This window comes from Procambarus clarkii, chromosome 13 (assembly GCF_040958095.1).
Source record: "Procambarus clarkii isolate CNS0578487 chromosome 13, FALCON_Pclarkii_2.0, whole genome shotgun sequence".
NCBI lineage: Eukaryota > Metazoa > Arthropoda > Malacostraca > Decapoda > Cambaridae > Procambarus > Procambarus clarkii.
In genome coordinates, this window is record NC_091162.1 from 10,565,338 (window position 1) to 10,578,138 (window position 12,801).

The following is a 12,801-nucleotide window of genomic DNA, read 5'->3' on the forward strand; positions in this document are numbered from 1 at the left end:
ACGTACATACCCGAGGGACCTTACGGACAGCAGGGTTATCTTGAGGTTCTTGAGATGATTTCACCCTCGGCTATGTGAGGGTGCAGTCAGGCACCGAAGATAGGCAAGGAAAGTGTCCAGACAGGGAAAAGACCTAGGGGTCTACAACGAAAACAAAAGCACCGAAATGCGGGGCAGAGCCCCACAGGCCAACAAAGAACAAAAGATGGACAAAAGGCACTAAAGACGCACGCAAGGTGACCAAACACCACACCAAACACCCAAGTCAGGAGCCATCGACGCAATCCCGCCAAGCGGGGAAGAGTAAACAAGGATGGAACAGTGAACAAGGGTGGCGGAGGGAGTAGAGTATCCCAAGAAGATACACGCTCCAAACGCATGAGCCTAACTAGAGAAGCAAAGCTCCACAAAGTACCAACAACGGAACTCAAACCGTTCCGTACGTCCAACAAAAAGTCCTGCCAACCTGTGGGGAACTGAGGCGGCGCCCAAGCATATAACCAGCAGAGTAGCGAATAATAACTAGTCTACCGGCAAGTGTGGTCTAGAACAGACATGCGAGACACCGTACCGACACTCGGTGCGCCCAACCCGCACCATTGCCCGCCAACGGTCACCCACAACTACTGTATATGCAACAAAAGAGAAGTAGTTCCTTAGTGTTCATGTTTATTGACCAATCTCCACGAAACAATAGAAACTGAGATAGTGGCACATGCCACCCGTGCGGCACATTGTGGGCACGAAACAATGGGCATAAAAGGGATAAGCTCAGAATCAGGAAAGACCGGAGGAATGACCGGCACGGTAACAGGCCCAGTGATGTGCGGAACCAAGTACCACGTAACGTGGTGGTGGGGCCCCACTATTGGTGCAAGGGCGGGTTGGACATGTAAGTGAGTGGGAATGTATGTTAATCTTCTTGTTTGAGGAGCTGTTCACTTGAGACAGTTAAGGAAATCCCAGCTGTGTCTCGGTACAAGTGACAGGATGAACAACCCAGCGGGTTTCCATCCTATTGGGGAGTGTTGTACATGCTGCTATGGCGGTGTGTCCACTCACAAGATGAGTTGCGCTGCCCAATAAACTTGCCCCTCGGAGCAAAATTTAATTTAATGTAGTAGCTGCCTCGCACGGGCCAAGAGGCCCTCCGCAGGGCCACTGTACTTATGTCCGTATGCAGGTACGCACAAGGGGACACAGGAGGTAGTGAGCACCCAAAGGAGCCACAGACACTAAAAAAAAACAATTAATGGCAGAACGAAAGGAAGCCAAAAGCACCAAAATGCCATGTGGAGGAGGCAGACGCCACCCACAGGAGCAAACAAGAAGACAGAGCCCAGAAGGCTCAGGAAACTGCGCAACCGTCAACTGACAGAAGAGGCGGGGCCCAAGAGCCAGAGCTCAACCCCCGCAAGCACCACTAGGCAAGCACCCCACCAAAAGTGAGACCCAGCACTAGGCCAACAGAAGCGCCAGACAAGGCAACCTCACCTGCAGACACACGACCGTGCCACAACACAGGTGAGCCAAGTAACATACTAGGAGCAGCGCTAAAGGTGTGCCCGAAAGCCATGCATACTCAAGGCAGTAGGCACAGGATGTACCCTTACCTGAATAAAATGCGAGGTCGAAGGAGAAAGACTGGCCAGAGGTGCGCGCCCTGCAGAAGACGAAGCAGTACAGAGGAAGAACAAAGTGACACCCCCAGATATAAATCCAAAACACCCTCAGCATCCAGAGGGCCACGACCGGAGGGAGAAACGAGCAAGAAGCCATAGAAAACCACGAGAAACGGCGCGAACACATGAGCATACCGCCCGTAAATAAAACGCACACCGCGGCCCCAGCACACGAGGTCAAAACGCAACACCCGTCCACCGGGAGGCGTGGCTCGTACACCAGGCGGACACACAAATCGCACACACAACGAACAGACATCGTACAAACACCAGGAAGGCGTGCGGAACGAAGGCAAAGAATGCCGAAACTGGAAGTAGAGACGATGCGAAAACAAAACATGGCGAAAACGAAGCGAAAGAAAACAGATGATGGAAGGGAACCAACAAGGCCGACAAAAGACCCGATGGAAACCACATCGAAAATCAACAGACGTTCCAATAATATTGGAAGGTACGAAGAGACTCGCGAACCAACGAGAACCATGACAAGCACCCCTGAGCAAGGGACACGCAGGGACAACGATACGAAGTAATTTAGGCACTATGTATTAGGTCAATATAGAAATCCATCAATGTTTCACACCTTGTACGGATGTACCTTACCTGAACACTTTTTTTTTTTTTTTTTTTTTTTACTTTGTGAACAGCATCGCGACATAGGAGCGAAAAAGGGTAAGGAAAAGGGGGTGAAACACACCCCCAGGAACGACGGGACTGACGAACCTGAAGGAACACGGAACCGAACCCAGGGAGGGGTATACCCGAAAACAGGAACATAGAGGGAAGGAATAACCCCACTGTGAGGAACTGCCAGCCCCACACCAAAGGTACAAGGACCCAAGAGGGGCAAACAGGGCCGAGGCCCCCCAGGTAACCCCTCCCTAACCCCGGGAACCTCTACGGCATGACCCAGGGTCGAGCCGCACCCCCAAAACCCCAGCTTAACAAGGAAAAGCCGAGGCAGCCAGTGCAAACACTAATGAAGGGAGCCCAATGGTCAGACCCATACTGCACGGCAGGAGGGACCGACTCGAATGCCTCCGCCACCACCCCGGAAGAGGAAAACCCCCGAGACCGCCCGAGTCTCAACCCAACCAGACCCCGCCCCAACCCCGAAACCCTCCTATGGTTCGGAGCAGGAAGCAAGGGAGGAAGTGAGTAGAACAGAAGGGGAGGAACAAGAAGCGGAAAGAGCCAAAGCTGAAGCGACCAACACCCCAAAGTCCAGACCCCATCCACCAAAACGGGGCAGCCTCGGGGCATCCGGGGCCGCAAACCAAGAGCGTTGCAGCAACACACACTCAGCAAGCAACGCCGTAGCCGCCTGCACCCGATTATCAAGACCAGTGGCCTGGGTGAAGGAGCGCGCGTACCGACAACAATCATCGGACGACTCTGGGTCACAAAAACAAGGACCCAACAGGCAGCATGGCGGAGGCACAACCTGTGAGTGTCACCCTGAGACAAGGGGACAGATCAACCGTCAAACTCACAGGACGCGAGGGGGACTCCGGGGACACACCTAGAGGACCACGGAGCCCCCGTGGGGTTTCCCAGGGCCCTTAGCCTTTGGTACACGCTAAGGGAAGTCCAGGCAGGGTACCGCGAACCGGCGCCCAATTCTACCAACAAACTGCTAAAGCTGAACCCCCGGGACGTGTCCACTCACGGAAGCCAAGTGGGGAGTACCGCTAACAGAAGAATTCGAAAGAAATTCACCTAAAACAGGAAAGAGGGACCATAGTAAAAGCAGACCCCCCACCAGGCAAAAACAAAAACAAAAGAAAAACCCTGCAAGAGGACAACGTACCCAGGCGGAACAGAGCCGGCCGCTGTTAATGGTGAAAACTAGCGGTGCAGTACCCCGCGCCCCTACCAGTGACGAAAACTACCACCTACCCAGAGACAAACCAGGGCAACAAAACCCCAGCCGACTCCAAGGGCGGCCCAGTACCGAGCAGTAAAGGACACAGCGGAGGTAGAACCCAAGGTGACTTGTGGAAGGTGGCCCCAAGCCCCAAGGGCAGTACTTACAGGGTACCTAGGGAAGATAGCCCTAGGCACATGCAGCCCGAGTACCGTGGAATCTTACTCCTGGCTCACACCCCACCGGTAGAGACAGTCCACACCACAAGGCACAGAACTGAACCTAAAACACAGTTTTAGGTTCACAGTTTTAGGCTGGTCAAGTGCCAGAGGCACTTGACCAGCCAGTAATACCATCAGCCAAGAACTGCCATTTGGATCGCCGGCATGGAGGGTCTGGGGCTCCCCCTTCCCCCTCTCGGGGAGGGGGGAGTTGCGCAGACGGTGGCGCGGCGACGTGACGACGTCATGCTAGTTTGATAATTTTGTTTGGGGAGTTCTGTCCACTTGTTCGGCTTTTGGTAGCAATATTTTCACCATAATAGGGGTTTGTTTTGGGGCGCCTACCTTTCTGGGTGTCTGTCCCGGTCGATGGCAGACATAGAATGCTCCCAACCACAAGGGGGTTTCTATAGGCCATTGCTCCTCGTGCCTCTCTGAGGGGGCCAGGTTCTGGCTCGTGGTCTCCGGTAGACAAGAACTCCTAGCACTTTGACTGATGCCAGAAAGTTATACATATCCATTCAGCCTGGATAGCTCCGGGGAGCCGACGGGGCTCCCCCAGAAATCTAAGTCATCTGACTTCAAGCACTGTAGGAGGAAGGTGGATGGGGGTCATTGGATACATTGATACTCACATAATTGACAAAAAATAGTGAATGAGTACTATACAAAGGCTTACAATGCAATATGTATATATATATATATATATATTGCATATAACCCTTTTTCTGGCAGAACTCAGATGAAGTGTCTTGTAACCCAACTCCTTTGCTGCTACTCTGTTGAGTAATGTCATTCAGAAATACCCAAAGGTGTGGGTGAACAGAGTCCGGATTAGCGAACACTTAAAACACTATATTTTGATTTGACAATAACCACAAGCCACTAGTACATAAGCTCACTGTATAGTAAGACTTTCATATATGTAGTGGTCTCCCCTATTCATGATTCAGTCTTCTGAAGTACTCTGAAAGTGAAAGTATTGTGGAGCCCTGCCTTACATGATTACTTAGCAAACCTGTAGAATTTGGATTTTTCTTATAGATCTTTTCTTTTAGAAAGTGTTAGAAAGTTAAATGCTATGTATGCAATTCTCAACTATAGTACATATTAATGGGCTGAAAAATAATATTTGAAAACAAATCAAAATACAAAAATACCTGAGAGGTGAACTGCCGGCCACATACAGAGCAAACTAATTCTCCAGTGTGGGCTTTCATGTGGGCACGTAACTTGTATTTTGTCACGTATGAACGGCCACAAACACTGCACACCCAAGGTCGGCTTCCTGCCATTGGAACAATATGTAATGAGTTACATACTGACACAAAATTAAATTCTCCCTTTATCATGAAAATGTTTACAATTCCTACATTATACAGTACTATATTGTTACGGAAATCTCTCGCTTAGGCTAGGAGATCCTGCCTATTCCTTTACTGCCTATTCAACAACATATCTTCATACTAAAGTATAAGAAATTAACAACTATAATACGGGCTCAGAAGCCTGTATCTGGAGCAGACACGCACCCCCCTCCACCCTCAAGTACCCGAGATACCAAGATAGCAGTCTGGGGCCAACACTGCTCTCCGGTCGACCAGCTGAACCACTAGTTAACACTATCAGCCACTCTGGACCGGACTCGCGTCCATTATTTTTCTCCTGAGTCCTAACTTTGGACTGGACTTGCGTCCACTACAAAAATATTTGTATAAAATTCATTTTTTATCCAATCGACCTTGGGATAGTATCAAAATAAGCGCCTTTAGAATGCACACAATTTGATACCAAAATGAAAGATGTAACATGAAACGTGATGTCCGAACACTTATATGATTATAAAACCAGCGTTGAATGTAATGAAACGCCATTTTCTGGGTGAGTCCCGGAGGCTCCCCGGAGCTATCCCAGGCTGATATGCTAATGTCAGACTTTGGCATCAGTCATGTGTATGGAGTTCTTAGGCCTACCGGGGACCACGGCCAGAACCGGGCCCCCTCAGAGAGGCAAGGGGAGCAATGGCCTATAGAAGCCCCCGTGTAGTTGGAAGCATTCTATGTCTGCCATCGACCGGAACAGGCACCCAGAAAGGTAAGCGCCCCAAAACAAACCCCTATTCTGGTTAAAATTGCTACCTAATACCGAACTAGTGGATAGAACTCCCCAACCGAAAATAAGCAAATTAGTGTGACGTCACACACTGCCGCGCCGCTGTCTGCGCAGCTCCCCCCTCCCCGGGAGGGGGAAGGGGGAGCCCCAGACCCCCCGCGCCGGCTACCCACACCTCAGTTCCTGAGGCTGGATGTCAAAAACGCGAAAAACCGCCGACCGGAGGGAGGGAGGGATGCCGGGGAGCCTCCGGGACTCACCCAGAAAATGGCGTTTCATTACATTCAACGCTGGTTTTCTGGGGGAAGCCCCGTCGGCTCCCCGGAGCTAACTACCCACAGACAGAAAAAGAGGGACTTACCCGGGAGGCGGTCGTTGCTCACCCCTCAACTCGAAGCCGAGACAACTGGCTGCAACCGCCGACCCAAAGCAACACAGGCCCGACGAGGGCCAGGGACATTCACAAGGTAACGAGCAGCCAGGACCCTGTTCAACCGCCAAAATCCCCGCGCCCGAATATCAGACCAAGACATATTCCCAAAGACGGCAGCAAGAGCCGCGAACTTACGAACGTCATGGGCACGGGGATAGACCGCAGGCTGGCTAGACCTAATAACCCTGCGGACGACCTGAGAGACCCGAACCCGCGAACAGGGAAGAAGGGAAACCGGATCAACCCACAGCGCGTCCCCGGACACAGAAGCTGTGGCGCGCAAATAACGGCGAAGCGCCGCAACCGGACACAAAACATGATGCACCCCCGGCCTGACCAACCAAGCATCAACCACCCATGGACCCCTCCGGAACGCAGCAGTCTCATTCTTCGCCAGAAAAGAAGGAGACGGCTGCAAACGAACAAAACTATCACCACGACCAAAAGAGCAGAAACCCCTGCGCCGGAGGAGAGCATGAAGCTCCCCTACCCGACCCCCAGAGGCCAAAGCCAACAAGAAAGGTGCCTTGGAAAAACAATCCTGGACCGAAGGGGCCACAACGAAACGAGGAGATGAAAGGAAAGAGAGCACTCTGTCCAAAGACCAGGACGGCTCAGGCGACGCATGAGCAGGCCGGAGGTGAAACAATGCACGAGACAGCTTGCGAAACGGCGCAGACGTAACATCGATACCGAAAGCAAGCTGAAGCGGCTCCGCCAGCGCCGCACGATACGAAGCGACAGTGTTAGGCATAAGATGACGGTCCTGAAACAACCACGAGAGGAAGGACAAGACCACCCGAACAGACAAGGAGCTAACACGACGAAGACGCAAAAAGAAACGGAAGGACCGCCAGGAAACTTCATACTGCCGCCGAGAAGAAGCCCTCAGGTGGGACACCAACAAGGAGGCCACCTGATCACCATAGAGATGATGATAGACTCGAGTCAAAAAAACCATACGCGAAGACTCGAGGAGAAGATCGAACCAGCTACGTGACGTACCGGCCCGATCTGCTGAAAGAGGCGGAGCCGCGGGAAAACCCTCGGGTTCGGACACCGAGCAACCAGCGCCTGAAACCAAGGCTGGGCCGGCCACCAAGGGGCCAGAAGGACAACTCTCCCCCGGTAAGTCTCTAAGCGAGTCAGGACCTGGAGCAACAGCCGAACTGGGGGAAAGAGGTACAGGAACCCCCACCTCGACCAGTCGAGCCGAAAGGCATCGACCCCGACGGCCTCGCAATCGAGGAAGGGCGCCGCATAAACGGGAAGACGCCGCGACCACGCCGACGCGAAGAGGTCCACCTCGGGGCGCCCGAACGTCTGGCAAAGCCAACGGAAGGACTCGTCGTCGACCGTCCACTCCGTGGAGAGGGGAACGAAGCGAGACAGGGCGTCGGCCAAGACGTTGGACACGCCCCGTACGTGAACCGCCAGGAGAGCCAAACCCCGAGAACTCAGCAGACGAGTCACCCGAAGCGACCAACCCCAAAGAGACAAGGACCGCATCGAACCCCCGCGGTTCAGGCAATGAACCACCGGAGAGCAGTCCGAATGGAGCCGAATCGTCGATCCGCGGGCCACCCGAATCCTCCCCAGAGCAAACCACACTGCCGCGAACTCCCGCACCGTACTGTGAGCTCGACGGAAGGACGGATCCCAACGCCCCTGGCCGGCCTGGTGAGCACTGGTCACAAAACCCCAGCCGAGAGACGACGCATCCGTGTACACATCGAGCGAGGGCTCGGGTAGGCGCCAAGGCACTGAACCCGAAAAACCCGAAGAGGAAGCCGGTGACGCAGCAACCGACGCAAGTCCCCCGGGGGTCGAACTCTGCGATCGCGAGAGAGGCGGAAGGGGGAACCCCGAAGGAACCAGAACAGCCGTCGAAGCCAAACCCGACCCGGCGGGTAGACCACCATCGCGAAGTTCAGGCTCCCGCACAGCCCCTCGAGCAACCGCCGGGTGACCCGAGGGCCCTCCAGAAACAGACGAAGGCGGGACCGCAGCCGCAGGAGAGACTCCGGAGGGAGAGACAAGGAGGCGGTCCGAGAGTCCCACACGAGACCCAGCCAAGTCCGAACCTGAGAGGGAACCAGATGGGACTTCCTCCAGTTCACCAAGAACCCGAACCCGGCGAGCTGGGAAAGAACCAAATCCCTGGCTAGCAAGCAAGCTGACTGGCTGGGAGCCCAAACCAGCCAGTCGTCGAGGTAGGCCAACACCCGAACACCTAGGAGACGCAAACGAGCCACCACAACCCGTGTAAGGCGTGTGAACACGTGAGGTGCCAGGTTCAACCCGAACGGGAGACAACGAAAGCGGTAACTCAGACGCCCCACTACAAAACCGAGCCAGTCCCTGAACCGCGGATGAATCGGGACATGCCAATAAGCGTCCCGGAGGTCCAGGGACACCATCCAAGCACCCGGCTCCAAGAGGAGCCGAACCTGAGACAGCGTAGTCATCCGAAAGGAGGGGCAATGAACCCAGGGGTTCAGACGGGACAAGTCCAGAATGAACCGCAGGTCCGCGCAGTCCCGTTTCGGAACCGGAAACAGACGGGAAACCCATCTGAGGGACGACGTCGTTTCGACGACGCCCAAGCGTACCCACTCCAAGACGACTCGACAGAGCGCAGGGGAAGAAGCCTGCCCTGCCAGCCCCGACCCCCCAAAGGGGGGAGGGGCCACCCAACGCCACCGCAGGCCGCGAGACACGACCCGAAAGGCCCACGAATCGTGGGACCAGGCGCGGGCGAACAGCGCAAGCCGCCCCCCCATCGCCCCGTCAAAGGGGCAAACCGCGAAAGGGCCGGCGACCCTTTACGAGACCCAGAACCCCGCACAGCGCGAACACCGCGCCGACCAGACGAGGGAGGGTCCGCAGGAGGAGCCAACCCCAAACCTGACACCAGAGGCCTACCACGACGAGAGGAACCCCGAGCCCTGGCACGACCTTTCCGGGAAGACCCACCCCAGGGACCCCCGGAAAACCAACAAGTCCGACATCGGACGACAAGCCGCCGACGCAGCCTGAATAAACTGCGCCACGGCCGACTCCCCAAACAGGAGAGGACAAAAAGGTGAAGAACGCCTAAGAGCCAGAGCCCAAGCAGATTCCACGGAGGAACCCAGCACCGCCTGCCGACACGCGAGACGGGAAGCATAGAACAGGGAAACCGCATCCCGCAAAATCGGCGTGAACAGCTTCAACAAGGCAGCCGACGAACGCGCAGCCGAGGACAAGGTGCCGGACCCCGGGACGGACCCAAGCGTCCCCACATCCTCCACGAGCCAATCCGAAGACAGCTCCAGGAGGGAAAAGAACCGCAAGGCCGAACACAAAAGGCCCCTAGCGCGCAAGTCCTCCGCCACGAGCGCCGCCGAAAGGGAGGGAACCTGCACATGGAGCTGAATAACGCCCACATCGTGGGGAAGGGCAGGGGCAAACAAGCACTCATTCAGGTACTCAAGGTCACCCCCCAGGAAAACCTGAAGCACCGTGGAAGCTTCCCGCCACTCCAGCGTGCGGGAACGACAGAAGGAATGCCAGGAATCCAGACCAAACAAGGGGCAGTCTGCTAGCCAGGATGACTCCGGAACCTCGTAACGGAGCCAGAAAGGGAACGAAGTCCCAAACCTGAACGTGGACGGATCCATTTCCGAGGCATAATCCGGGTCACGCAGGAGGTAAGCTGCAAAGGCCGCTCGCACCACACCAGGTTGGATGCGATAAGCCGAAAACCTCCGGAAGGACGGAACCGACGTACCCGGGGGAACACGGAACCGTACCCGGGGAGGGGCCGACACCAAATCCAACTCGTACGCAGAGGGGGGGAAAGAAAACCCCACTCCTTGTAACAATAAGCCCCGCTCAGTGGGAAGAAAAACCCAGGCGGGGTCCAGCGGGGCCCAAGGCCCCCAAGTCAGCCCCTCCCCAGCCTCGAGGTCCGTCACCACAGGACCCGAGGCCGAGTCCTCTCCCCAAGCCCCGACCCCACAAGACAAGGACGGAGCAGCCGGAAAAGCTGGAGGAAGGGGGGCCCACTGGTCAGACCCTGAAGCTTCGGCCGGGAGACAAGACTCGAATGCCTCTGCCGCCCCCCCGGAAGGGGCAACCCCCGAAGCTGCCCGAGTCTCGAGATCAAGTAACCCCTGCTCCGACCCCGAAACCCTCAGACGCTTCGGGGCCGGAAGCAGGGGCGGGGGACCAGAACGAACAGAAGGGGAAGGACGAGGAGGTGCGGACTGAACCAGGATCGAAGCGACCCCCACCCCCAAGTCCGGGTCTCGAAAAGCAAAGCGGGGCAGCCCCGGGGCATCCGGGGAAGCAACCAACCGAGCGCGTTGCAACAGACGAAACCTAGACTGCAACGCACGTGCCGCCTGTACCCGAATAGAATCATCAGAGGATTGGGTAAATTGAGTCACAAGCAAGCAGCAACACTCACAGGACTCAGGGTCGAAAGTATCACCGACCCAACAGGCAGCGTGGCAGAGGCAAAAACAATGAGGGTCACCCTGAGACAAGGGGACCGAGCAACCCTCAAACTCGCACACAGCGAGTGGGGACTCCGGGGTCACATCCATCGGACCCACGCGCCCCCTAGGGGATTCCCAGGGTCCTGAGCGTTTACTTTAAGAGGACTCGCGCTCAGGTAGTCCCAGGCAGGGTGCTGCAAACCGGCGCCCAAAACTACCAAGCAAACTTCTAAAGCTGAACCCCAGGGACGTGTACACTCACGGGGACCTAGCAGGGGGCGCCACCGAGGAGAACAGTGGAAGGGCAAAAACAAACTGAATAAAATGACAGAACCCCCCACCAGGCAAAAACAAAAAGAAAAACAAAACCCCGCAAGAGGACAGCGAACCCCAAGGAACAGAGCCGGCCGCGATGTCGGGAATTACAAGCTGAGCAGCACCCTGCGCCCCTACCAGTGCAAACTGCCTCTTACCTGCCGGTAACAAGGGAGAACAGAACACCCAAGAGCCCAACAGGCGGCCGAAAAACCGAAAGGTAAAACGGACCAGCAGAGGCAGACTCCGAGGAGCCTGTGGAAGGTGGCCCCAAGCCCCAAGGGCAGTACTTACAGGGCACCTAGGGAAGGCAGCCCTAGGCGCATGCAGCCCGAGTACTGAAGATAACTCCTGGCTCTCGCACCCACAAAACTAACACCACACTCAAAGCACAGTGCAGTAGCGACACCGGAGCCAGAGCACACGACCATCGCCTATAGCATCAGCCTCAAGAACTGAGGTGTGGGTAGCCGGCGCGGGGGGTCTGGGGCTCCCCCTTCCCCCTCCCGGGGAGGGGGGAGCTGCGCAGACAGCGGCGCGGCAGTGTGTGACGTCACACTAATTTGCTTGTTTTCGGTTGGGGAGTTCTATCCACTAGTTCGGTATTAGGTAGCAATTTTAACCAGAATAGGGGTTTGTTTTGGGGCGCTTACCTTTCTGGGTGCCTGTTCCGGTCGATGGCAGACATAGAATGCTTCCAACTACACGGGGGCTTCTATAGGCCATTGCTCCCCTTGCCTCTCTGAGGGGGCCCGGTTCTGGCCGTGGTCCCCGGTAGGCCTAAGAACTCCATACACATGACTGATGCCAAAGTCTGACATTAGCATATCAGCCTGGGATAGCTCCGGGGAGCCGACGGGGCTCCCCCCAGAAATAGGTTTTTGGTCAAAATTGTAAAATATTTGTTAAATTTTTATTTATTGTTCTATTATGTTGGGACTAGTTTTAAAATGTGCGCCTTTACGTCGCGAACAATTTGATGCCAAAATGAAAGATGTAACACAAAAATTTAGGTCAGAACACTGGAAAGATATAAATAATTTTGTGATGATGAGCTTCCAGAATTAAAATATTTGTTAAAATTTCAGTTATTCCTCTATTATTATGGGACTAGTTTTAATATACGTGCCTTTTTATTGCGAACAATTTGATACCAAAATGAAAGACGTAACACGAAAACTGATGTAATCAAACTGAACGAGTATACACATTAGGTTGCAGTATACAAATTGGTGCTTGTTCACGGGTAATTTTAGGCTTTTCTGCGGGGAGGCACTCCAGGCTTTTGTACATTATATTCATACACATCTGTAGGGAATTTAATTGCGAACACAATGATACCAAAACGAGCGATGTAGCACGAGAATTAAGGTGAGAAAAATGGAACGAGTATGCACATTTTACTGATTTTGTGCGCTCACGGGTAACTTTTGCCGAGTTTAGGCTTTGCTGTTGGGAGTCACGCCAGGCTTTTGGACATTATATTTATACACACCTGTAGGGAATTTCATTGCAAACACAATGATACCAAAATGAACGATGTAGCACCAGAATTAAGGTGAGAAAACTGAAACGAGTATACACATTTAGGCTGTCGCCAGCACGCTCGCCCGCACCATTGGGGCCATGACAGTCAAAGTCTGCGGCGCGTTCATGGGGTGCGTGATAGTGTTAAGACTGCCGGCAA

At 54.6% G+C, this 12,801-nt stretch overlaps 1 protein-coding gene across 4 annotated transcripts in view; it reads right to left on the reverse strand.

Moving 5' to 3' along the window:
- The window catches only part of LOC123757338 (uncharacterized), a 157,306-nt gene that overhangs the window by 40,962 nt on the left and 103,543 nt on the right, over window positions 1–12,801 (reverse strand). For all 4 annotated transcript variants that reach the window (XM_069323612.1, XM_069323611.1, XM_069323613.1 and 1 more), the window contains one exon: window positions 4,931–5,058. In XM_069323612.1, coding sequence (XP_069179713.1) covers window positions 4,931–5,058 — 128 coding nt within the window. The remainder of the gene's footprint in view (window positions 1–4,930; window positions 5,059–12,801) is intronic.